General features: G+C 53.3%; 2 protein-coding genes across 9 annotated transcripts; one reads left to right on the forward strand and one right to left on the reverse strand.

Moving 5' to 3' along the window:
• Nucleotides 1–261: 261 nt before the first annotated feature.
• GATA2 (GATA binding protein 2) lies at nucleotides 262–12,889 on the reverse strand. 2 transcript variants are annotated; one of them, XM_084766629.1, is made up of 6 exons: nucleotides 12,549–12,889; nucleotides 6,674–6,946; nucleotides 5,602–6,243; nucleotides 3,763–3,908; nucleotides 1,568–1,693; nucleotides 262–1,050 (listed from the first exon to the last, which is right to left on the reverse strand). In XM_084766629.1, the coding sequence occupies exons 2-6, from the start codon at nucleotides 6,900–6,902 to the stop codon at nucleotides 751–753; spliced, it is 1,443 nt and encodes a 480-aa protein (XP_084622755.1). In that variant the 5' UTR covers nucleotides 6,903–6,946; nucleotides 12,549–12,889; the 3' UTR covers nucleotides 262–750. The 2 variants fall into 2 exon arrangements, with proteins under 2 accessions (XP_084622755.1, XP_084622754.1); XM_084766628.1 differs by lacking the exon at nucleotides 12,549–12,889 and adding an exon at nucleotides 7,613–7,752.
• On the forward strand, nucleotides 8,058–19,349 carry LOC311588706 (uncharacterized protein). 7 transcript variants are annotated; one of them, XR_014776314.1, is made up of 5 exons: nucleotides 8,058–8,310; nucleotides 8,569–9,266; nucleotides 9,578–9,899; nucleotides 13,911–13,961; nucleotides 15,786–19,349. XR_014776314.1 is itself a non-coding variant. In XM_084766643.1 (5 exons), exons 1-5 carry the CDS (start codon nucleotides 9,062–9,064, stop codon nucleotides 16,322–16,324), a joined length of 636 nt encoding a protein of 211 aa, XP_084622769.1. In that variant the 5' UTR covers nucleotides 8,058–9,061; the 3' UTR covers nucleotides 16,325–19,349. The 7 variants fall into 7 exon arrangements, 3 of the variants coding, with proteins under 3 accessions (XP_084622769.1, XP_084622768.1, XP_084622770.1); XR_014776315.1 differs by having other exon boundaries at nucleotides 8,058–8,170; XM_084766643.1 differs by having other exon boundaries at nucleotides 8,058–9,266; nucleotides 9,784–9,899; nucleotides 15,786–16,002; nucleotides 16,278–19,349.
• The last annotated feature ends 6,155 nt before the right edge of the window (nucleotides 19,350–25,504 follow it).

Below are 25,504 nucleotides of genomic sequence, written 5' to 3' on the forward strand. Positions count from 1 at the left end.
GGGGTGCAACTGGACTAGAGCATAGGCCGCAGCTTGGCCCATCTGGGTCACAGCAGCTTTGGCCTCTCGAAGGCAAGGGAATGATCTGGGAGACGTTTCCCTTTCCAGAGAATGTTTCCTTCCTGTGACCCAGCCCTGGCCTGGGAATCTGCGCAGGACCGCCTGCGATTGTCTCTGCCCTCTAGGGCTGCGTCAGGGCAGGGGCTACCCTCCAGGCGGCTGGGGAGGAGGCTCGGATGGACTTGAGGCCCTGTAGGATGGACTTGAGGCCCTGTAAGTCTGCCCCCCAGAGCCCTGAGTGGTGGCAGTGGGCCCCAAGGAAGGAGCCAGAGAACACAAACAGCCCATGCCCCCATGTCTTCACGTCTTTGTAAGAAATAAGAGCAAAATAAATTATTTAAAAAAAAATTTTTTTTTTGCCTATTCCTTTCTCCTTCAAAAATGGTTTCATTTTCCTGTCTCCAGTCTCCTTTTCTTGCTATAAATCTTTTCATTTTGCTCTCCAAACAACTATCCGTGAAAACACTTTCCTGGGCAGCACCCGGGGCACACACAAGCTGCAGCCCAGTTAGAAATATTCACAGTAATGGCGGCACAAGTCTGGGCGTCCTCCAAGGAGAGGTGGCTTCGGCCAGGTGAGGCTGGCAGGAGGAAGTGGGTCTCTTGGCATGGGAGGGAGGCGAGAGTATGTTCCACCCGTCCCAGGAGTGCCACCCTTGATGTCCATGTCTGTCCACTGGGAAGCTGCACCTAGCCCATGGCAGTCACCATGCTGGACGGGTGGGGGTGGCCAAAGGAGAGACTGGAGGAAGGGTGGATGGGCGTTGGTGTGGGTAGGATGTGTCCAGAGTGGCTGAAGGGTGGAAGGTGGCCTACAGGTGCCATGTGTCCAGCCAGGGCAGCCGCACTGAACGGAGACGATTTCTCCTGCATGCACTTGGATAGCTCCTCAAAGCATTCGGCCCCTTTCTTGCTCTTCTTGGATTTGCTGGACATCTTCCGGTTCCGGGTCTGGATCCCTTCCTTCTTCATGGTCAGCGGCCTGTTAACCTGGGAGCGGCAAACAGAGCCCTTAGGACGAGTTCCCTATAAACTATCCCCTCAGACGCTCTCCACAGGTGGAGGGAGGGTGAGTTATTTCTATCCCCCAGGGGGCCAGGAATTGTGCCCTCAGCCTAGCCTGAGATGTCATCATGAAATCTCTCATGACTTGATGGATTGTGTGGGACTAACAGCCCACATGGTTGCTTCCAGTCCACTAAATGCCTATACTGCCCCTCTCCTCCGACACCTCTAATCCTCCCCTGTCCCCAGCTTTTCCTAACACAGAGGTACCGATCCCCTGCTGGCCCTGCCCCCCAACTGGTCCCACCTCCAAAGCAGAGGCATCCTTCTTACAGGACGCCATGCTGGCACTCTTGGGCTGGCCAAGCAGGCTGCCGGCTGCGGCTGCGGCTTCCCAAGCCAAGCCAAGCTGGTGATTGTAGCTGGGGCTCCCGCTGGCTGGCCAGGGGGCTGGGCCCCGCACAAAGACCTGAGGTCCCTGGGGAGGGGTGGGGTGACTCACATTGTGCAGCTTGTAGTAGAGGCCACAGGCGTTGCACACAGGGTCCCCGTTGGCGTTTCGGCGCCATAAGGTGGTGGTTGTCGTCTGACAATTTGCACAACAGGTGCCCGCTCTCCTGGCAGCCGACTAGGAGGGGAGGGGTAGCGTCAGAGGCTGTCTCCCACGCCCCCACCTTGACCTCCTTCTGGGCCCTTAGCACCACCTCCCCCACCCCCCACCCCCCCCTACCACCCCCCCACCCCTCCCCCACCCCCAACCCTCCCCGCTTAGCCCAGTAGCAGTGCCTCCATCTCAGACTCGATTTTGGAATTTGAGAAGTAAACTAGTTGAGAATCACAGAACTTGAATAAAGAGTTCTTAGAATCTAAAGGATTATAAACACAGAAAACAGCCACTCCCCAAACGGCCTGGCCATCTAATTTCCTAGGTAAGGAAACCGAGGTCCCAGGGAGACTTTAGTCCCTGCGGCCACCCTGAGTTGCTCTGTCTTCAGTTGCATGCCTCCCCCGCCCCCCCCCCCCGCCCCACGTTCCCCCTGGAAATCAGAATCCTGGTGAGTCGTGGTCAGAAGGCCACGGCAACAAGACCCCCCTCCCCGCCCGCACTGCCCAGGAGCACCCAGAAAGACCTAGGGACGTTTGAGCCCAGGCTTAAAGTGTGGCTTTGCCTTGTCCTACACAGGATCTGCAAGTCACCAGGAGAGATTTAAATTAAATTTAACTACACTTTCAAAACTAAACATTCAGTTCCCTAGACTGCACGAACCGCATTCCTGGCGATCGATAGTCAGGCTAGCCAGAGGCTTCCCCAAGGACTAAGGCGCAAAGGCATTCCCACTTCCTGCTGGTCTAGAACCCTGGTCCCTGAGAGGTCACACCTGCCGCCTTTACCCGCCCCTAGTCCCAGACCCTCACCCCCACCCCCCACCCCCCAGGAAATACCAGTCAGAGGTGGGGAGGGAAGAGAGGAGGGTCTGGTCTCTAGAACAAGGAACGAAAGGTCCAGAGAGAGAAACCTTTTTCCTAGAATACAGATCACTCTTGTGCCCCCAGGTAAAAAGTCATGCCCTGTGTTCCTCCCCCACCCCTTCCACCCGCCACTCCTGCCCAGCAATTCCTAGCGCTGAACTCCACTTGGGCAGCCAGTGCGGGGTGGGAGCCAAGGCCAGCTGACTCCAGAGCGGGCCCCCTGGGCCTGAGCCTGCTCACGGAGGGGACCAGAGCTGGCTGCCTTGCCTCGGGGGCAGGGTGGGTGAATAAGCCGCCTGAAGCTGGAATTCTGACTCAGGGGCCAGCAGCCGCCGTATCCTCCTCCACCCCCACCAGCCCGCACCCGCCCTCACACTGCTCCGGGGGTGGGGTGGGGGGGGGGAAGAAAAAGGGCCCCAAAGCGGGTGAACGATTTAAAGTCATAAATCACTTCACCCTGAAAAAAAAATATATTTATTATTCTTAGCATTTTACACATTATTTGCAGAGTGGAGGGTATTAGAAATTTCAAAACAGCCCAGCGAGAGGCAGGACTGAGTCGAGGTGACTCTGAAAACTTGCCGGTCCGGAAACAGATACACGGAGTTTCCTTATCTACCGGCTGCAGATGTCCGGATAGGAAACTCCGGCAGGAGATCCGAAAGGACATTTTTTTAAAATCACTCAAATGAAAATACACAGTATAGGTGACTCCATGGAAAAATAATAAAGGGCAGGTTTTTTTGGTGGCTGCTGTGTGTTATTTAAATAAGCGAGGAGACTGTGAGCTGGGAGGCGAGGGAGGGCGGCTGGAGTCGCCACAGGGAAAAGTACTTCATGACCCTATTTTTTTTTTTTTTTTTTTTTTTAAAAGATCGACTAGGAGGCCAGAGCACAAGGGTGGGCTGTTGGATCCAGGGCTCTGGGAATCCTTCACCAGTGAGAGGGCGAGGAGGGGTGCCCGGTGGCTGCAGGACAGGAAATTTGGCAGGAAAGAATCCGCCAGAACGAAGACCGACCTGACTGACCCCCAATGATTTGACTGATAAGAGAGTTTCAGGTGCTGAAGTGTCTCTGTATTTGAAGTTCTGTTGTTGGGGTGTTTTCGGGTTTGTGTATGTGTGTGCTTTGGGTTTTTTGTTTTGTTTTCACCAGCTCTGCCCAGTTGGCGGCCACCGTGGCCCTTGTCCTGCCCCAAGATGCGCGTGCACCCCCGCAGGGTCTTACCAGCCTCCTCTTGGGCTTGATGAGCGGCCGGTTCTGTCCGTTCATCTTGTGGTAGAGCCCACAGGCGTTGCACAGGTAGTGTCCCGTGCCGTCCCGTCTCCAGAGAGGGGTGGCTGTGGCCCCACAGTTGACACACTCCCGGCCTTCTGCAGGGGAACAAGGAGAGACACAAGGCCTTCTCAGGAACCAAGTCTGACAGGGTTGTTGTTGTTGTTGTTGTTGTTGTTTTTTAATCAAAGGAGACATTTAATCCCACCCTGGACAGAAACAGGGACTTTGGGCGGGGGTCGCCATAAATGAAATCCTGAGTCGTTTGGGGACAAATCCTTGGTTCAGATGCTGCCTAGGGAAAAAACAAAGAGCGGCAGCAAGTGTGGGGTGCCAGGGCTTCTCAGAGCCAGCAGCAAGTTACCCGGAAAAGGAACTGAAGGCCAGCTTTATGGAACACAGGCTCCGGCCGCTCAGGCCACAGTTGCCTAGGCTGACCTGGGCCTGGGGAGGCTCTGTTCTCTCTTGCCTGCTATTACCTCTCTCTTTTGCCTCCCCAACTGTGCAGGGGGTTCTCCGTGCATGCTCCCCATCTCCACTCTCAGCCCCTCGCTGTCTTTATGCTTTGTCTAGAGTCAGGAAGGAGAAACTTTTCTCTTCCTCCAACTTTTCTCCCTTTTCAGCCAAAACCCTAGAATTCAATGATCGTTGTTGTTGTTGTTTTAATGAAATAAATAAGATGTTCTTTCACTTTAGGTTAGACAGCCTTATTTTCTGTTTGTTTTGGCTATCTGGAATTCAAATAAAAAAAAAAAAAAACAAACTCGGAAGAAAAGGGCTACAAAAAAGCCAAGACTTTGCCAAAAAGGCAGCGTGGCTGGTCTCAGCAGGGCAGGAGCTAGCTAGAGTCAAGTTGGGGCAGGAGTGCAGTGGGCTGAGGGCTCGGTGACTGCTTCCCCAGGAAACTCTTCCTGATTTAGTTGGAGCTGAGTCGCTATGAACTGCAGCAAGAGAAGGTGGTTCCTCATCTCAGGGCTTCGGAGAGAGCCTTCCCCTCCCTTCCCTGGCTAAGATCTATGGGAAGGAGCCTCAGCGCCAGGAGTCACTGCCTGAGGGCCCTACTGCTGGAGAAACCCAGCTGGCTCCAGCTACCACTGGGAAAGGGGTGCGGGCACCCGCACGCACAGGTTCTCACTCCTACCCTCTGGGAGAAGGATCCGGGTCACTGGGATGCAAACAGGCCTTGGGAATTTTGCTTTGGGGGAAATCTCCAAGGAGATCTGGACTCACCCGCAGTCCTAAAACTGGGCTAGCGGGAGTTGGAGAACCAGATTCCTTTAGGGCCTGGATCTCTGCAGTGCCCGCAGCATGCACACACGCTCACAGATACACGTACACACATGTACACACTGACTCCTTCCCTCACCTACACTCTCCATTCCCCCCCCCCCCCACACCCAGTCACGAGGCGGCTGCTTCGTTTCAGCTGACCGTTTGCGAAGAGACAGGGAGCTAGGGTCCTGAGTGTAGCCTGATGCTTACCAGCCTCGGAAAGAAGGGGGTACTGAGGGATGGGGAGAGGGGCCGGTCAGTGGGCGTGCTAGGACAGGGTGAAAGTTTTAGGGTTTCCTTCCTTTTCCCCCTTGCCCCTGCCTCCACCCTCCCCCCCCCCCGTGGCCCCCAACGGGGAACCTCAAATACCTGTGCACTATCAGAGAGAGAGGACCAGGACAAGCACCCATTCTTGAATCAGGTGCTCTAATGTGGGTGGTCCCTCTTTCAGATCACAAACCCCCTCTTACAGAGGCACACCCCACCCACGAGGCCCTGAAGTCCCACGGCTGCCTTTACCTGAGCAGGAACGCGCCTTGCTTCGCTGCTTAGGGGTGAAGCTGGAGGCTGGTCCACCCAGGAAGCCTCCAGGATGGAAGAGGCCGCTGCCATAGTCGTGAGCTGAGGCAGGCACATAGGAAGGGTAGGTGGGTATTGGATGGTGCGTTGCGGGCTGGGTGCCCATGGTAGCTAGGCCGGGGCGCAAGGGACTGCCACCTTCCATCTTCATGCTCTCGGACAGTGACACTTGGTACTTGACACCATCCTTGTCCTCACCCCTGGCTACACTACCCCCTGCAGAAGACGAGGCTGGGGAGGCAGCTCCTGTAGTGCTGGGGTCTGGAGACACTTCTTTGGGTGGCGTGGGTGGGAAGCCAAAGAGATGGGAGCCAGAGTGGGCTGCCGTGGGGGTGAGGGAGGCCACTGAGCTCCCACTGCCTGCCCCACTCCCAGCCGCAGCCCCTGGGTACACAGACAGAGGCCCTCCGGGTGCTCCAGCAGCTGAGGGGTGCAGCGTGGTCTTGGAGAACGGGCTGACGGTCCAGGGGCTGTGATGATGGGCAGCGGCGGCAGAGAGAGCTGCTTTGCCCCCGTCCAGCCACGGCAAGCCTGGGCTGTGCAACAAGTGTGGTCGGCACATCTGGCCTCCGGTGAGCCGGGCTGCAGCAGACAGCAGACGGAGAGGGAGTAAAGGTGGGCAGGGGCTTCAGAGCCATGACACAGGCACATAGGATCAGAACTCAGCAGCCCCACCCTTTAAAACATTAGAAACGTAACACCCCAGCCTGTAATCAACAGTATGTCAATGAAAAGCCTAAGGACAAGTGACACAGAGCAACTCCACCGGACAGGGCCCAGAAGGACCACCCCACCCCCCCAAGACAGTTGGAAATGGACAGAAACACACTACAGGTCTCAGACCCTCCCCAAGAGGTCGGTCACTGCCTCCACCTTCCTAGGCCCGATTTCGCAGCTGCTCAGATTCCTGTGGATCCCACATCCGGGAAGCAGCAGCGGGCCCTCGTCCTCCCTTCCAAGGCCTGGCGCGGGCGCCCGGCTTCCAGAAACCCCGGGGGCCGCCGAAGCTCACCGTGGGCCGGGCTGTAGGAAACGCGCGCGCGCGCGTGGGCCGGGTTGGCGTAATATGGGTTGCCCTGCGAGTCGAGATGGTTGAAGAAGACGTCCACCTCGTCAGGAGGCAGCAGTTGCGCCGGCTCCATGTAGTTGTGCGCCAGACCCGGATGGTGCGAGTCGGGGTGCTGCGCATTCAATACGGCGGGGTGAGCCATCCAGCGAGGCTGCTCCGGCGCCACCTCCATGGTCCGCTACTGCGGCTTGGGATCCAGACGAAAGCGAGGCGGCCCTGGATGGCATAGGGGATGTGAGGGACACTGCTGACCTCTGTCACCAACCCCCAAAGTCAGTGTCTTGAGAGCAAAAGGGCTCCAGCGGAGCTCCACTGAGGACCAGTCCCGGGTGGGAGGAACGCGCAAGGTTTAAAACGAAAGGAAAGTGGAGGAAGGGGTTCAGACTCATACACTCTCAGAGAAACTCGCGGTCCCATAGCCTCACACCCATGCACACGAGGTCACACACAGGAATGGGCTCTGACACCGGTGACCCCAACAAACGCACGCGGAACTGAAATCGGGTTCTCACACTGAGCCTCTGTCTTCTGGGCACATAACCTAAAAGTTAGAGACAAGAAGAGCCTAGACATCCACTCTGGGGTACACAACCCCAGACACACACACACACACACACACACACACACACACACACACACACACGCACGCACACACACACACTCATTCACTTACATTGGCAATGTATACAGAAACTAAGCTCCACACCCCCAACCCCAAACACGCACACGCAGTTGCTGAGTGCCGGTCCCCAATGCAGTCTCCAGCAGCCAACAGGACCTTTTCCCCAAGGCATAAGAACGTAATCATCTACAGAAGATTCAGGCCTGAGCTCCACAGAGATCTCGCCAACCTAGGACAAACCCCCTGAACCTCAAACTTACACTCGCAGAGGCGCGGGAAGGGGAGGACTCAGCAGTAGAGAGCAAGGGACACCAGGAGAGCCCCGGGGACCGCGGGCCCAGCGACAGCGCGTCCCAAAGCTGGCCGATTCACGGGATAGGGGTGGGGAACAGCGCGCGTCTCGGCCTCCGGCCCGCCCGGCTCCGGCCCCTCTGCATCCTCCGGCCGCCCTGGCGCCAGCTGCCGACTCCTGCACAGACATGAAGCGGGGGCCGCGCACGCCTAAGAAGCCGGCGCCAGCCAATCAGCGCCATGCACCGCCCAGCCTCCGCCCGCCCCCCCCCCCCCATTGGCTGCTTACGTAGCTTCGGCCGCTGGACTCTGGGACTGACCCGAGAGCTGGCCCCCCTCGGCCGCCTTGCCCCCTCCCAGCACCCTCCCTGCGGCCTCTGATGCCAACGCCCCCCAAGGGACCATCGCCTGGGGCCGAACCCTCCACCCCTCTGGAAGACGCTGGGGTCCTCCAACCTCTGCCCTCCCAGCAACTAGCCACGAATGGGGTCCCTGACTTCCCAGGAGCTGAGACACGCACCTTTTGGGTATCTTTCTGCTGGGACTCCAACTATTCACTCTTTCTGGCGGAGCCCCACCTCCCTGGCTACGGATCCTGGCCAGCCCGAGTCCAGCTGACTCTCCAGACCCTCTGTTCTCCAATCAGGGCTGGCTGTGCAAGGGGATGGTAGGATTGGCTGAACAGCATGAGTCTAGGGACCGGGAACCCCTCTAGGGCACCTGAACTTTGGGCTCTGAAGGCTCTGCTGGACCGAGGGTCGCGGTCGGGCCAGTGGCCCAGGGAGGGGGAAGGGCTCCGGGCGTGGCCTTAGTAGACCACCAGGCCGAACTGCCTGAGGCGAGGCCGTGGAGCCGGTGACTGGCGCCAGTGTCGGCTGGAGGGAGACTCCTGGGGTATTAGCCATATATATTTTTTTCCTCCTAGGGATCCCCGAGACGGCCTTTGGGTAGAGAGAAGCAATGTTTTGAGCACTTTGTTCCCAAAGTCACCTGGAGATTTTCTTCACCACACCTCCATTCTGGAAAGGCAGTGAGCTCGGCGGCGGGTACACAAGCCTTGCTCCCACCCTGGGTGTAGACTGGAGACTTAAGCTCCGGAGGCCAGAAAAAGGCTTGCGAACCAAAGACTTTTAGGGGACTCTAGACAGGTGCGAGGGATTGGCCGAGCTCGAAGTCCTCCATTTACCTCTTCTATCTTTGCAGGGCTCGATACCCGCCCCCCCCCCCAGGGAATAATTCCAGAGGGGTCCCAGGTTGGTCTCGAGTAGGGGGAGGGCTGGGGTCCCAGCCGCCCCCAAGGATGGGGGAGGGGCGGCGGGATTGACAGTCCGTAATTGGGTAACTGGAGGCGGCTTCTCCGGCCCGGCGGCCCCGCCACCGCGACGCCGGGCCCCTGACGTCACCCGATTCGCCAGGAAATGAACTTTTTAATAATCCAAGGAGGGAGGAAAGCCCTCGGTCCCCTCGGCTCGGGGGGCGCCCAGCCCGGCTCAGCTCCTCGGGCGCGCCCCCGTAACCCCCTCCCAGGTCCTCTGCGGACAGCAATGTGGGGCGCGCACACGTCAGGGCCTCCTCCGGCCTCTGCGGCTGGCGTCCATCTGTTTGTCCGAGGCCTTGGAACAGGTAAAGGCCTGGGGCCCGGGGTGCAGAACTCCACTGGGCAGGAAATCCCTGGGCGGGCGGCGGGGGGGGGGCGCGGTTCCCCCTGCTGTCCGCTGTGTTCCCCGCGCCTCTGCGCTCCAGAGACAGCAGGAACCCAGAAGGCTCGGGAGTCCGCTCCCAGCCTAGGCGGGAGGTCGAGCAAGAGGGCTCCAGAGACTAGTGGGGCGCAGGACTGCAGTGCCCCGGGGCCGACTGGGCAGGTGGGTGGTCTCAGTGCCGCCAGGCTCGCGCTTCCACTGCGCGGTCCACTTAGAACACACACCCTCTCTCAGGGAGGCTTTCTCGGCTTCTCCCAGCCTTTAGCCCACGATATTTCATTAATGCGCAAAGCGAGATCGCCATGGAGTTTCCAGAGTGTTCGATTTCCCTGGAACCTAGCTAGAGAGTCTAAAGGCCTCGCAGCCCTGGCGACAACCCCACTTTCGACAAAGGCATTCCATGTGCCCGAATCCAAGGCTTCTGCTGTGCGGACTTCCAGGAGAGCGTGAAGCGCAGAGGACGCTGCCCTGGCCCAGTCACCGCCGCCACAAACTGGCAGGGCAGGGGTCTCCCATCACCGCCATCTCCCCCGCCCCGCCCCGCCTCCTAAAGCAGGTAATTTCCCTCTTTTCTCCCGAAGTCGCGATTAAAATTATCTTTCTTTTTGGATGAGATGGAAGTTGCGGTTTCCATGCCACATCGCCGACGGGGCAGCGTGCTGCCTCTCACAGAGGTGAAAGTGGTCAGCCCGGCGGGTCCCCATCGAAACGCGAGCCCCAGTGTTGCCCACCCTGCTGGCTCAGAGCGGAGTGCAGAGGGGATTTAATTACTCCGTTCGGCAGCTCAGAAAATCGCAACAAGGGCTTAACCGGGTGGTTAAGCGACGCTAGAGCCTGGGCCTCAGGAGACCCGCAACAGCCTCTCTGCCCACAGACTGGGCATAGAGGAGGAGAGTGGGGTCTTGCCAGGTCGTCTGATTGAAGACCTAAGGCTGCCTTCTGGAAACTGCAAGCAACCAGGCGGCTGGGCCAAGCCCCTGCCGAGGTTTGGAGCCCCTGCGTCCGATGCGGGACTGCGGAGTTTTCCAGCAGGAACTAACCCGTCTGAAAGGGAAAATTTCCGGCTAGGTAGCAGAGCACTGAATTAGCGAATAAAGGGGAGCCTGTGTTGATCAACGTGTGAACCAGATGAATCCACAGCCAAGAACCCACTACTAGGCCAAGACGAGCCGCTACTAAAGCCCAAACACCGAGGGCCAGTTCCCAGGACCGCTTAGACTCAGCTTCCCGCAACCCGCGTCACCCTCCCCCAAAATGAAAGCAGACTTATTCCAATTTACAGACCCTTACTATGAAGTCCCTAGAACACCTACAAGTGGACACTTGCTTTGTAAAAAAATTTTGTTGCTCTTCATTTTGGAGCATACCCGAAGCTGCTCTTCTCTGAACTAAACTGTCCTTTTCCTACCAAGGTGGTGGTGGGGGGGAAGATTTCTAGGAGAACAGAGGGACCTTGGCTCCCACACTGAATTTGAATTTTCTAAGCACCTTTTTTTTAAAAGAGTGACCTGGAAGCTTTTGCAGAGAAGGGGGAGCAGAGCAGAGGGGTGCTCCTGCGTGGGAGCTGGGTTCTGTGGATCCAGGCCCGGTTCTGGGTGTGGCCCGGCTCCTGCAAACCAGATGGAAAGGGGATGGAATCATGCAGGTCCTCAGTACGTGCTACCCTCTTCGCTTGCCCTTTGTTTAAACTTCGACTTTCCAAGCATCCCCCTGGGATCACAAGTTTGCCCTCTCTTTGCAACCTAATTCTCTTCTTTTTCCTAAGGGCAGCTAAGTGGCCGGCTAGCTTAATGCTTTTTTTTTAGGGCTGCCTTCCAAACCCACGCTGCTGCTAGCAGCCTAGAGGCCTCCAGCCGTCCGTCAGCCACGAGCTCTGAGGGACCCTGGGAAGGAGTGGAGAGCTTCGACCACTATGGCTCAGAGTCCCCTCTAGGTGGAGGACTCCTAATGTCCCAGGCAGCATCCATCAATTCAGAAGGGCCCTAACAGTACCCCTTTGCTCTTTGGGATTCTCTTCTGGCTCCTCAAATCAAAAGACCCCGGTATGCCTACCATCTGCCATCTTACTCTGAGTCTTTTGGAAATACAAGGGCTAGGACGCAATGTCCTGGGTGTCTGGCCCGCTGATGCCAGGTGCCTTCCGACTCAGAAATTTCTGGTCAACTTCTAGCCTCCATGCTCCACCCGCAGACAGTCGGGGAGAATTTCCCTCTCTGGCCAACAGCTATGCTTTTGCTCAGAGGCCTGGGGGTCAGCATCTTGACAACTGCTAAATGCATTTCGTTGGATGCAATTTGCTTGCAATTTGTCAACCCGGCTGGGAAACGCTCTCCAGACGCCTGGCAGACGCTTTGGCTCTACCTGGTTCCTACATCCTGCCTGCCTATAAACGAATCCCGACTTGGGTCCCCGTGTAGACCCGTAACTCACCCCCAAGATGCTCCCGACCTTGGGAAGCAAGTTAGTTAGTTGGTTTGTTACCAAAACAAACGAATTTATTTCCTTATTTTCTGGTAAAGGAGCAGATGCCACCCGGGAGGTCCTTCTGAATACAAGACCTTTCCCCACACTGCTGGGGTAAGCTCGAGTTCAAGCCTGGCCACCACCGAACGGTTCAATGCCCAGCGTCCAGACAGGCCCAGAGGGCCGACTACTACGCCTATCCATAACGGATCCCCTAGCCTGCGTCGGCCTCTTGAAATCCCATTTATTGAAATCCCACTGAAAGGATTCCAACTCCGACTTGAGCAAGGGAAGACTTCCATACCCTGCGCTCTCCCCCCACCTGCACCCTCACATACAGGATAAAGGGCCGTGGGGGCACTTCGAGCGGGGGGACCCAAGCAGGAGCGAGCCGGGTTAAGCCGCGCAAAGCCGGTGCACGGGACTAGCTGGCAGGTGCAGCCAGCGCTCCGCAGCCCGGCTTGGGCGCATCCGCCACCACAACTCTGGGGTGGGGAGCAGCCGAGACAAAGGCTCCAGATCTGGGGTGGGAGGGGGCGCGTCTCAAAGCTCTGGAAAGCTGGGTCTAGAGGTCCGGCGCTGTTGAAAAACGAAAGGCAGGAGCCCCAAGGCGGACCTTATGAGTTTCCGGGTGACTTAGGTTTGAGCCCCTCCCTAGTACGACCGTGCGGTCCGGTTGTTGGAAAGGCCGAGCCTGGGTCCGGGAGGCTCGGGACAGCGCAGGCTGAGTGCAGGAACTTACCGACTGCGGCGCGGTGGGCGGCGCCCTCGGGCGGCCACGGCCAGGGCTCAGCAGGGAAGCAGCGGTGTACGCGGCGTGGCTAGTCCGCCAGCGGGAGTCAGCGCGGCAGAGGCGGTCACCAGTAGGGCCCCCGTGGCAGGGCCGAAAGAAAGCTCTTTTGCGCAGGCGGCCGCTTTTGTCCGCCTGCTGCGCCCTAAGACCGGCTATAGTTGTGGTGATCTCAGGACAGACCTGAGCAGTGAACACCTCCCCGCTGGTCTGGCCACCTCTCTTGATTCTGGCTGCTTCTCGGTTCCCAGCCGCAGCGCGGCAGCTTTTTATTTCGACATCACTTCAGAGCGGGCGGGGGGGGGGGGGGGCGTCGCAGGGGGGCAGGAGGGTGCCCGGGCTCTGCGCCCTGTCTGCCTAGTCCAGCCGCTGCGCTGGCCAGGCTTGGGCTACTAGTCGGTCGAGGCGCACACACTCTACAGGCCACTCCCGCCTTTTCAGGCCCACGCAAGCACTTCATCTCTCAGGGATGTAATCTCAGAAAGCCTGGGATGTCTCTGTTTTGAGACTCTCCCTCACAAGCAAGTATACAGACACCTGCCCCTCTGTCCATACACACATTGTGCACGTGCTGTTGCTGTGTTGATGTCCCCAGACAGGCGCTCTCTCCCTCTCTCTCTCTCTCTCTCTCTCTCTCTCTCTCTCTCTCTCTCTCTCTCTCTCCACACAAACACCGGTGCACACACAGACATAGTGTACACACTCACAGACACACAGACACAATTCCCTCACTTCCTACACTTTTGACTATGTGCAGATGCATTGCCACTTCCTTCCCCCACAGACCCTCGGTTCCCAACTCAGAAGCATTTTAGGGATGGGGCTTCTGGTGTGTCCTTGGCCCATACCTGGTAAACCCTTTGCATCAGAGTGCCACAAGGAAAGCAAGAGACTTGTCCTTGGAAGGATGCGGGGAGTCAGCCTGGCGGTAGTCTGCACCCTAAGGAGGCACCTGAGCTAGATTGCAAGGAGAGAATTCATTGCTTGTACTTTTCCTAAGCCCCTCTGAGAAAGACTGAATCCCAGTGTTCTCCATACAGGGAGTGGGTCCCCCCCCCCAACCCCATCCTTGTAACGCCAGCTGTTTTCGGTCTTTCTGAACCTGTTGTTCCGTGCATGCACCCTCTACACGCAGTCCAGTCTGTGTGCCCGGTGGGCTCTGTATTTACCACCACGAGGAGCTCATAGAAGTGTTTCCCTAAGTAGTTGTGTGGGGTAGTAGGTCAGGTCACACCAAGACTGTTATGAGGGTGTGACCCCACAAATGCACATAAGAGAGCATCTGTGGAACTGAGTGCTTGTCTCTGTGTCCAGGTCATCTCTGAGATGGACCATCATCTTCAAGAGTCATGTGATAGGCAGCAGGTATCTATAAAAATGTCTTAATCGGTGTGTTACCTTTGTGCATTTGTGTACGTACCTAGGTATGTGTTTGCGCTTGTGTGTTTAATAGCCTGGCTGTCTGTTCTGTGTACATCTTTCAACGTGTGTGTGTGTGTGTGTGTGTGTGTGTGTGTGTGTGTGAGAGAGAGAGAGAGAGAGAGAGAGAGAGAGAGAGAGAGGAGTTGTTTGTAATATGTCTGCATAACTGACAATTCTATTAATTAATGGGAGGAGTGTCTGTGTATCTGAGGCCATACAGGTGTGTGTGTGTGTGTGTGTGTGTGTGTGTGTGTGTGTGTGTGTTTAAAAGCAAGATCTCACTATGTCACCGTGCCTGGCCTGGAACTCACAGTGATATGCCTGCCTCTGCCTCCCAGAGTGCTGGAATTAAAGGTGTGTGCCCTGCCACTCAAGGGTTGGCTTGTCTCAGTGACAAGTGTTGCTGTCTAACTTTGTGGTGAAGGTAGATGGGGGGCAAACATATCCAAGTAAGTCTGCATATCTGTTGCTGCAGGTGGAACCCATGTGTTGGGCTTTCTGTGTCTGAGGGGAGGGCACCTGTGTCTCACTCCAAGCCTGGCTCTGTGTTCCTGTGTCCAGGGCTGCTCTGTGTCTGGTAAGAGAGGGTGCGGGAGACAGGAGTGTATCCTTCAGGCTCCCTGGCCACCCGCACCCTTTTCTAAGCAGCAGGGCAGGCAGCCAGTGGAGCCCCGGGGTGCCATTTACTCTGGCACTTTCTGTCTGTCTGTGGGAGGGGGGAGATGAGCTGATAAGCCTTATCTGCTATTACCAGGGCCATGCTGAATAACCGTTCTAATGAGGTGACCTCACCGGGACCACCAGCTCCCAGGCCTCCTTCCTATTGCTTAGGGACATGGCCATCCAGACCTGGAGCACAGAGCCATTGCCCCAGAGACCTGGTAGACCCTGTGTCCCAGAAACACCCTCCACACACCTTTTTTTATTTTTATTTTTTTAAGGTTGGCCTTGTTTCTTAGAGGAAGGTCCTAGGTACCACAGCCAGGAATCAGTCATCTCTTCTCCCCGGGCTGGGCCTTAGAATGACAAGAGCTTTTCAGTCTGGTCTTCTAAAAGCAGCCAGTACGAGGCCCAAAACTTGGGATGGAGGGAATTGAAGCCCCAGTGACAGAAAGACCCAGAAAGAAAAGGGCAGACAAGCAGGGATCCCAGGCACAGATTTTTTTTTTTAATGTAGCCACATTAAGGAGGCAGAGGCACCAGCAGGATGGGCCTAGGGACTGGGGCACCCAGGCTGAAATAAACAACTAACAAGTGTCAAAATGAATCAGAGAAGGGGGACATAACAGCCAGGAAAGTATCAACCAGAAAGAAGCTCGGACACAGAGACAGAATCGAGATGCGGGGAGTGGAGAGGAACTACAGAAACAGAAGAGAAGAAAAAAGAAAGGCCCAGAAAGCCTGGGGTTGGGGGGCGGGGTTGGGGGGGCAGGATAAAGGATGGACCAAAGATGGAGAGAATGAGCCAGCCCAAGTGAGGCCAGGTCCTTGGAGACCCGGCAAGGCTTGAGCTAAGGCTCGGACCCCTGGCGGGGCACGGATCGTGGGGCGGTGGCGACGGGCAGGGGGGTCTGAGTGGGCCCTGAGCCGCTGTCCGGGGTAATTTTTCATCTCGGCCGCCTAATCTTTGTTCCCGGCGAAGATAATGAATAGGCAATCGTTATCTGCCCGGCTCCCGGAGGCTGCCCGAGAATGGGGTTGTACAGGGCTGGGAATTGTTTCCAAAGTGCCGCGGAATAAATGGTGTTTCTTATCTCTGCCTTCCAGATTATCGCGGCCCTTTCAGAGCGCGCACAACAAATGCGACCGCCATCGAATGCAGCATTTACCACCACAGATCCGCGCGCCGATGGGCAGGCAGATAGCGTCTGCGGGGGGCTCGCCGGGCAGCGAGTGTGCTCCCTGGCTCAGCCCAGTGTGTTTGGAGGAACACGTGGGTATGCCAGAGAGTGGACCCTGAGCAAGCAAGGACGTGAGTGTGCGAGTAAGTGTGCCTCGAGAAAGTGCACGTGTGCGAGGCCCTGCGCACACGCGTGGTGAGTGTTCATGGCGAGTGCCAGGGGAGTAGCGGCCAAAACTCAGGCGGGAAAGGGGTGCTGCACGTGACCCCGTGGGAAGCATGCCGCTAGTGTGTACAGTGTGTTAGCCGCGTGCACAAGACAATTTACTGTGAGGGCCTATGAGCACCTAGGCCAGCAGGATATTGTTTAGGGGTGCGGAACAGAGGTTTCTCAGCCACTCCTGAATGTTATGTTACAGGCCGCGCTGCACAAGGTGTTTCTGAAGCCGCCGGGTGGGCACAGTAGTAGACGGTTGCGCCAGTGTCTCAGGCCTTTTGGAACCGGTATGGATCTGTGAGACAGTGTGTACCTAGAACGACTGGGCGTGCAGAGAGCTGCGCGAAGCAGAAGGTCGTTTTCGGGCCTTGGTTGAGCTTGTGTTTGTGCAGACTCCGGGCTGGACATTGCCTATGAGGAGGAGACAGCTGAACACTCGGTCCGGGGAGTGCTGGAGAGTGGTACCGGGCAAGTGGTTGTGTAGTTTGAGAAAGCACAGGGATACTACTGGTGCTGGCCCTGGGACCTCCCCGCCAAGGCTTTGCAGCTGGGGCAACAGAGCCCAGCCCGCCGCCCGAGGTCCGGGCCATGAGTGACACGCGCCACCACAAAGGCTGTATTTTTCCAGGCCCGCGCCCCGCCCGCGCGCGATGGTCCCCATGGCGACGCAGATAGCGCGCGGCCATTTTCCTATCTCCCCGGAGTCTATTATACAGCGGGATTAGCTCATCTCCAGGCAGGTCAAACCCAAAGTCACACAACCTGCGGCGTGAGCCCCGCCTCCGGCCGCTCCTCCCCCCGCAGCCGGAGCGGGCGACCCCCGTGGCTGGGCCGGTGCGCGGGTGCAGAGCGCCACCTGGCGGCTGCGCGTTCTCGGCGCGCTGCGTGAGAGGCCGCAGGTGTTGGCTTTGTGTGGTTGCTTGGAAAGGCTGACACACACACACATTAGGTGCCCCACAACCGTTTGCTGGAGGGATGGACAGGCGGGCGGGGAATTCGAAAGGAGCTGACTGCCAAAGGCCACAGCATGTTGGCAACAAAAACCTATCCCACTGGATGAAGAATAAAAGCCAATCTTCTTTGCAACCCTGGAGTAAGCAAGCAGCCTTGCTGACCCCTGGGCCTGGTTTCCTTCCTCCAGGAAGAACAGCCTTGGGGTCCTTTGGAGTGTCTGGACAAGAACCCCCTGATCTATCTATCCATCAGACGACAGTTGATGTCCTCTCCCCTACTCCTCCTCTGCCTGTTGGTCAATTTCATAGTATTTAGTGAATTCTCTAATCGTGTTTGCTTGTTCAGGGGTCTGTGATGTTCCAGACAAAGACAGAGCGGTGGAATTCTGACAACTGGCTAGAATCAGACATTAAGAAGGAGTGGTTGAGGACCAAAGGGTTCTGTGAGCCTCAAGGGCCAGGTTACACAGCTGTCCTTGCATCACTGAGCCTAGGATACTAGCATAACTAGGATCCTAGGTTATTCAGCAGCCAAGCCTGCCAGGGCCTGGCCCCGCCCTCCTAGCCCATCTGAATGGGCAGGAGGGGGCAACATGGCCCTTCGCTTCTCTGCACGTCCTGTGAAGGTAAACTCACCCCCATCCTGCTTTCTAGAGCAGGGCCTTGGGTGGCAGTGGCACTGGTGGCGCGGTGGTGTTTGAACCACAGGAGACCTCACCCATAGTTGAGGTTAAAGAGGTGGGGCAGTCCTAACCGTCCATTGCTGACTGTGGAGCTGGGACCACACACTAAGGCAAAAGGAGCTCAGCAGGCTCCATCCTTGGGGTGGGGGCCAGGGCTTGAGGGCATGGAGTAGCTCTGGGAGAGGTCTTGGCCAGGAGTGCTGGGAGTTACCTTCAGGTTGTAGTAGCTTCCTCAGCACTGTCCTGGGAGGGGAGCCATCACAGCATCCACAAAGTCTCCAGCCCTACCATGCCCAGTGAGTGTCCGTCAGCACTTTAGAGTGAAATATCTCATGCAAAGAATCTCGTTTCTTGAAGTGAAACACTTCAAGACTGGCCATTGTGTGCCTGGGTTCTTGCATGGGGAAGGGTGCTAGAGTTCCGCCTTGCCCCCTCTGAGCACCTGGGGCCAATGCAGATCCCAGCCCCTAGGTCGGGGGTGTGTCCCTCACTGGGACATTGAGTATTGGGAGCTGTTTTAGTTTTGCCTTCTCTTCCAACACTGGAGACTTGTGACTTGTTTCTCCCCATAGGACCAGTAAACCACTTAGCAATTAATTAGTCAATGAGTCAATGCAATCAACATTTAAAGGAGGCACACAGCCATACTCTGAAGGCCCCCAGCTGTGTATATTGAACTGTGCCCAACCTACCAATGCAGCAAAGCAGTCAGACCTGACTCACCATACAGATTGATACATCGGCAGATTATGGTAAGAATCCTGAGAGGTAAGTTTTTTAGTATCCAAGCTTTCCTCTGAACAATGGGAGCCATGGAGTAAAAAATAAAAAAATAAATAAAAATAAAATAAAAATTAAAAAGTGGATATAGCTAGTGTATTCAACAGCAGCTCCAAATGTGGTAAAGCAGTAGGCGTGGCAACAGCCATGTGGGGGTCTAAGGAGAGGTGCTTACCAGAACTTGGGAACACAGTACATAGAGGTTTGACAGGGCCAGCAAGAAGGATCCGTGGGTAAAAGGCTTGCCACCAAGTCTGATCTGAGTTCAGTCCCTAGGACCCACATAGTAGAAGGGGAGAACCAACTTCTGAAAGTTGTCTTCCGGCCCTCGCACCCCTTCCCAGCAGATAAATTCAAAGTAGTGTCTGCAAATCAATAGAAAACGGAAAAGGGTGCAGAGAGAAGATCCATTGAAAGGTAATGTCTTTTAAATAAGTCAAGCATGCTATTTCCTTAATCTCTTTTCATTAGTTCAGCTCCATCCATAGCAATTAAATTGTGGGTTTTTCCCCCCTGCTGGCTCTCTCTTCCCCCTCTGTTTGCACGTGTGTGGCGGTGTTGCTTTGTGAAGTGTGCTGGGGACGTTATTTAGGATCCTGTGATGACCTCCGAGCCAAGCCAGCCTCAGAACTGGGACCATTTATGAAAGACAAATTGCAGCCCTCCTAGGTAGGATTCATGAGCAGTGGTGGCGCACACCTGTAATCCCCGTACTCCGGAGGCAGAGGCAGAGGGGTCTCTGAGTTCCAGGCCAGCCTGGTTTACAGAGCGAGTTCCAAGCCAGGCAGGGCTATTGTGTAGAGAGACCCTGTCTCAAAATAATTAATAAATAAATAAATAAATAAATAAATAAATAAATAAAAGAAGGAGACTTCTCTGGTTGACTGGCCTGGATTGGCATGGGTCCGTTCATATTTTGGAAATTGCTCAGGCATATTGGACTGGACTGGAGGAGGATAGTGAGGTGACACCTGAGTCCGACCCTGTAGTCGGTCTATACAAAACCTGACCTCTCTGCACAATGCTCTCCTGCCTGGGTTGCTATAGCAACATTCTCTCCGGACACTGTAGCCAGGGTCCTATGCAAACCTCCTCTCCTGCTCTGCTAGGAGAAGCCCCAAGAGCTGGTCCTCTGTTACCCCTCCAGCCACCGAGCTGTCCTGGCTCCCTCACACAGTTCCGCCCTCTCCCCAGGTGTTGGGAATCGTGGTCGCAGCCCCAGCCGCTTCTTGCTTAGTTAGGAGGGGAGGGTGTCACAGGGATCAGGAGGGTCCTAGGACTTGCAGGGACAGGTGGGCCGCTGGTATTCCTTCTCAGATCTCACACCCACTCAATGCAGAGCATATAACACAACACAACATCACATCACATCACAAGTTAGGAAGCTGGAGAGATGGCTCAGCACATTAAAAGCCCTGGCTGCTTTTCCAGAGGATCTAGATTTGATTTCTATCACCCACACAGCTGTGCAGCACCCTCTCTAACTCCAGGCCCAGTGGTCCAATGCCCTCTTCTGGCCTCAGCAGGCACCGCGTGCATGTGATGCACAGATACATGTGCAGAGAAAACACTCCTGCACATAAATCTAAATTCTTTTCTTTTTAAATATAATAAATAACTTTAGGCACAGAAGAAATTAAATAGTTTTTTTTTTAATGTGTGTGCTGGACTGGGAAGGTGGTTCAGTGCATAAAACATTTCCTGACATTTGGATTCCCAGAACCAAGTAAAAAAAAAAAAAAACAAGCCAAAACAAACAAACAAACAAACAAAACTAAACAGACACTGGGAGCTGGAGAGGTGAGTCAGAGGTTAAGAGTACTGGCTGTCGTTCTAGAAAACCAAGGTTTGACTCCCAGCATCCATGGGCAGATTGGAACCATGTGACTCCATTTCCAGGGCATTGATCTGACACCCTCTTCTGGACTCTGTGGGCACCAGGCGCACATGTGATACACAGACATATATGCAGGCGAAACACCCATACACAAACACAACAAAACAAAGATTGAGCCGGCATAGCAGTTACTTGTTGTCCCAGAACAGAAACAGGATCCTCTGGACAAGCTGGCTTGCTAGATGAGCCAGAACTGGTGCACTCCAGGCTGAGCAGAAGACCTTGTCCCGAGAGATACAGTGGAGATTGATTGAGAAAGACGCCGTGATGGCTAGTTTTATGTCAACTTGATACAAGCTCATCAGAGAAGAGGGAGCCTCAGCGAACAAATGCCTCCATAAGATCAGGCTGAAGGCAAGTCCGCAGGGCATATTTTAAACGAGGGATTATATGGGAGTGGCATCCTATTTTGGATGGTGTCACTGTGGGCTGGTGGTCCTGAGTTCTGTAAGAACGCAGGCTGAGCAAGCCATGAGGAGCAAGTCAGTAAGCAGCACCCCTCCATGGCCTCTGCATCAGCTCCTGCCTCCAGGTTCCTGCTCTGTGCTGAGTTCCTGTCCTGACTTCCTTTGGTGATGAACAGTGATGTGGAGGTGTGAGCTGAATAAATTCTTTCCTCCCCAAGTTGCTTTGGTCATGGTGTCTCATCACTGACACCCAAAGCCAACTTTAGGTTCTCAGGAATCTGTGAGACCTACATACATACACACTCACCAATGCACATCCAAGCATGGATACACGCATGCATGCATATGCAACCAAACAAAAACCCATGCACCCAGCCGCTGGTTTAAACGTGGAAACGTGGCTGGTAGTGTTGAGGCTTTTTACTACAAACTGGCATAGGCTGGACAACTTGGTGAAGTCTGACACGGTGGTATTCACCTTTAATCCAGCACTTGGGAGGCAGGCAGGCAGGTCTTTTGATTTGAGACCAGTCTGAACCTGATAGCAAGTTCTAGGCCAGACAGAGCTACACAGTGAAACCGTCTTAAGGAAAAAAGACTTGGGGTGGGAAAAGCCTTTCTTTCCTTTCTTTCTTTCTTTCTTTCTTTTTTTTTTTTAATTTTTGTGGTGATAGGGTTTCTCTGTGTAGCCTTGGCTGTCGTGGACTTGCTTTGTAGACCAGGCTGGCCTTGGTCTCACAGTGATCCGCCTGCCTCTGCCTCCCAAGTACTGGGATTAAAGGTGTGTCCCACCACCGCCCAGCTGGGAAAAGCCTTTCTAAGCATTGCCGAGAAAGCAGAAGCTGTAAGGGAAAAGATTGACTCTCGCTGTGCAACACGTTCTAACTTCTGCAAACAAATCCAAGAGACAAGCCCCAGACTGAGAAGGAATTTGCAATGTATATAATGAAGCAACAGTCGTTATCTATAATATGCAAAGTGTCCCTAAAGATCAATAAGACAAACAGGCCAAGGAAAAAATAGGCCACTCTCTAAGAAGAAAGCACGCCCTCGTCCTCAGTCAAACTAACGAACGTTGTTAACAACACTATTCTTCATTTAGTTGACTGGTTTAAAAAAAAAAAAAAAAAGGATTACCCAGAAGAGAATAATAACAGTCCAGCCAGTAGCAGTCTGGGGGGTCTCCTACACAAGAGTGTGGAAGTATAAAGTGACACAATGTAGCCCAGGCTGGCTTCAAACTCTTTGTTGCTGAAAATGGCTTTGAGCTTCTGACCCTCTGGACTCTGGCTCCAGAGTGCTGGGATAGCATGGCTTCAGGTAGAACCCAGGGTCTTATACATGCTAAGCAAGCGCTCTACCAGCTGAGCTGTGTCCCCAGTCCTTGCAGCTTTAAGAAAGTTCATACTTAGCCGAGAGTGGGTGCACTCCTTTAATCCCAGCAGAGGCAGGCAGATCTAGGCAGCCTGGTCTAGGACAACCAGGGCTCTGTGTAAGAGAGAAACCCTGTCTGGAAAGAACAAAAAACAAAACAAAACAAAAGGCAAGTTCATACACACACACACACACACACACACATATATATGTATACATATACATTATATATGCATGCATACACATATGCATGCACACATATCTATGCATACCCATATACATGCATATACACACACACCTACATATCTATGTATACATGTATACACACATGCAGCATGCATATTACATACACATATGCATATCTTTTTTTAATACATAAATAAAGTTATTTTCAATTTGTATCAGTTTGGGGGGTTTCATTTGTTTATTTTATTTTTTACATATATATTTATATTATTACACATATATACAATAGATTACCTATAGCAAAAAGAACCATGACACAATCAGGAATTATATAAATGTTACATTTTTAGTATTTTGGCTATTTGTATTTGACAGCTTTGAAGAAGACATCTTTCCTACCTTGATGCATCTAAATTTCTGAATGTAAATCAATCTCCATCACATCTTGTCATTATCAACTTAGAACACCTATCTAGACCTAAAATCATCTTAACCCCTAAACAATTAAGCTTCACTGTAAAACTAAGCTACTTGGTCTTCAAATCCCTCAGAGACTTGAGAAGGAATAAACTTGATTATCTGAGTATGCCGGGAGTGCAGGCTAGGAGCTTTCCAAACAAAAAGATAACAGAGACAGTTTTCTACCTGAACAGTCACCCAAAACTCTCTATAACATTGGAGCATCTTCTTCAGCCGTCTGGCCCAATATATCTGACAGACATATTTGTGAGGCAGGAGCTACTGAGGACTTGCTTACCCTGTCTTGGCAGAGTTTGGCTATCGACTCTGCCTGCATCCAAGCTTGCCCTTTTTTAAGGCAGAATTCTGTCTGTGGTAGAAATGAGGACCTTTTGCCCAGTGGCTCCTTTGCCACATTTGAAGCCATCTCCATAAGGAGGTTCTTTGATGCTCATCATCTTTGAGGTAGGCTGGATGTTGCCAGGAGTTAGCCTGTCTCATTGTCAATGAATCTTTAAAGTAATAAAAGACATTTTTAAATGCCATATTCTGCATGTCTCTGGGGTTTTTGAAGAACTTGTCTTTCTATAGAGGCACATCTATCTGCTGCACCTAAGATGTATATTTTTGTGATAAAAGTAGCTTAGCAATTGACATGACCATGTTTTAATCTACTAACATTTAATTTGTATAACTTATTTCTCCTAAACAGCTTGATAGCACTCTCAAAGCACTGGAAGCAAACCTTGTGTTATAATTGAGTTATATGGGTACAATAACTCATATTAGAGTAGAAATATATATATATACATATATATAAACTGTGTATGAATAATAATCTTACATTTGAATTCTATACCACTGTATCTAGAACTTATTTTGCATCTATATACAAAATTCTATACCAGTGAATTAAAAATATCTTATGAGTGACAATTGATGCATTAAGTTGAGTAGATTCACTAGTCTACTTTTTGTTCTGTATTCTCTGTACATTTCTATATCCCCCCCTTCTTTCTTTTCAACCACTTTCTCCAAACAGGATGTCAGTGTCCAGCATGCTGTGAGGAATGCATCCTGTCAGGTCTGAGCCAATGTCAGTGTCTGGTTCTTTTGTTCTGAACGCATATAATTTCTCGCAAGCATTATACAGTCCTAAAATTATAAGTGTGTAAGGTGTGCGTGATACACAGAACAATTAAGGCTGGACTTCTGCTCTTTGTATGAGCAGGAAAAGAAGGCATCTATAAATCTTCATTCATGCCATATGAAGAAGGGCATCTAATAGTAATTCATAGGGCATCTGGAGCCAACAAGAAGCAGTGTCTATGCCTAGACTTTCACGTTTCAGCCAGACTCAGAGCTGGTCCCATATGGTGGGGTTATCAATATAAGTTACCTGCTTGTTCTGCAGTTTAAATTCTTCACATCCTGATTGTAGCCCCTTCCCTCGTTCCCTCCCGATCCCCCCTCCCTCCCTCATGCCTTCTCTCTCCCTCCCTTACTTCTCAGACAGGGGGGCCCTCTTCCCCTAATATCTAAACTACACATATGCATATCTATATGCATATATACACATTAACTGTGCATTCAGGTATAAATTAATTTTGTTATTTGGCAGTTTCCGTGCATATAATGCACTCTGCTTAACCCTGCATGCACACTTTCTCCTTCCTCCACTGCCAATAGCCTCTCAGCTCTAACAGTCCCTTTCTGGGTTCCTCATCACAAATCAAATGTTAGTATAGAAATTTTGTTTTCTGAGCACGGCTATTTTTGTGACCACTGGGTTGGCAGTGTCCATCAGAGGCTGCTGGGGTCGTAGGTGGGCACACAGCTGAAGGCCATGGTTTCCCCGCTCCCTGAAACTGTCCCTAGCAAACAGTTCAGCAGTTAGGGATGGACTCCATAAGTCCCTCCTCCACCCATGCCCGCTTAATGATAGGTCTCTTCTTTTGCAGATTAAGTCCGTCCTTTTCCTTCTTATAAATTAATTAATTTAAATCCAGGACCCAGGCACCTTTTAAAAATGTTTATCATCATCATCATCATCATCATCATCATCATCATCATCATCATTTTATGTGCATTGGGGTTTTGCCTGCATATGTGCCAGGATGTCAGATCCCCTTGAACTGGTTTTCTAGATAGTTGTAGGCTGCCATGTGGGTGCTGGGAATAGAACCTGGGTCCTCCGGGAAAGCAACCAGTGCTCTTAACTGCTGAGTCATCTCTCCAGCACCCTGCCCCACATAGGCATCTTTTTTGATGGATGATCGACAGGTATGCGACAATGGCATTGGCTTCTAGCTTCTTCTCATGTCACTCTGGAGGGGGAGGTTGGCAGTGAGAGACTAAGCTTGTGTGGGGCAGAGGATGTGTGGGAAATCTCTCCATTCCTCCTAATTGTTCAGCAAACCTAAATGTACTCTTTTAAAAAAAATTTTTATTGATTTATTCATATTACATCTCAATGGTTATCCCATCCCTTGTATCCTCCCATTCCTCCCTCCCTCCCATTTTCCCCTTACTCCCCTCCCCTATGACTGTGACAGAGGGGGACCTTCTCCCCCTGTATATGCTCATAGGGTATCAAGTCTCTTCTTGGTAGCCTGCTATTCTTCCTCTGAGTGCCACCAGGCCTCCCTGTCCAGGGGACGTGGTCAAATATGGGGCACCAGAGTTCCTGT

Source organism: Acomys minous (assembly GCF_964271855.1).
Source record: "Acomys minous genome assembly, chromosome: 17".
Taxonomy (NCBI): domain Eukaryota; kingdom Metazoa; phylum Chordata; class Mammalia; order Rodentia; family Muridae; genus Acomys; species Acomys minous.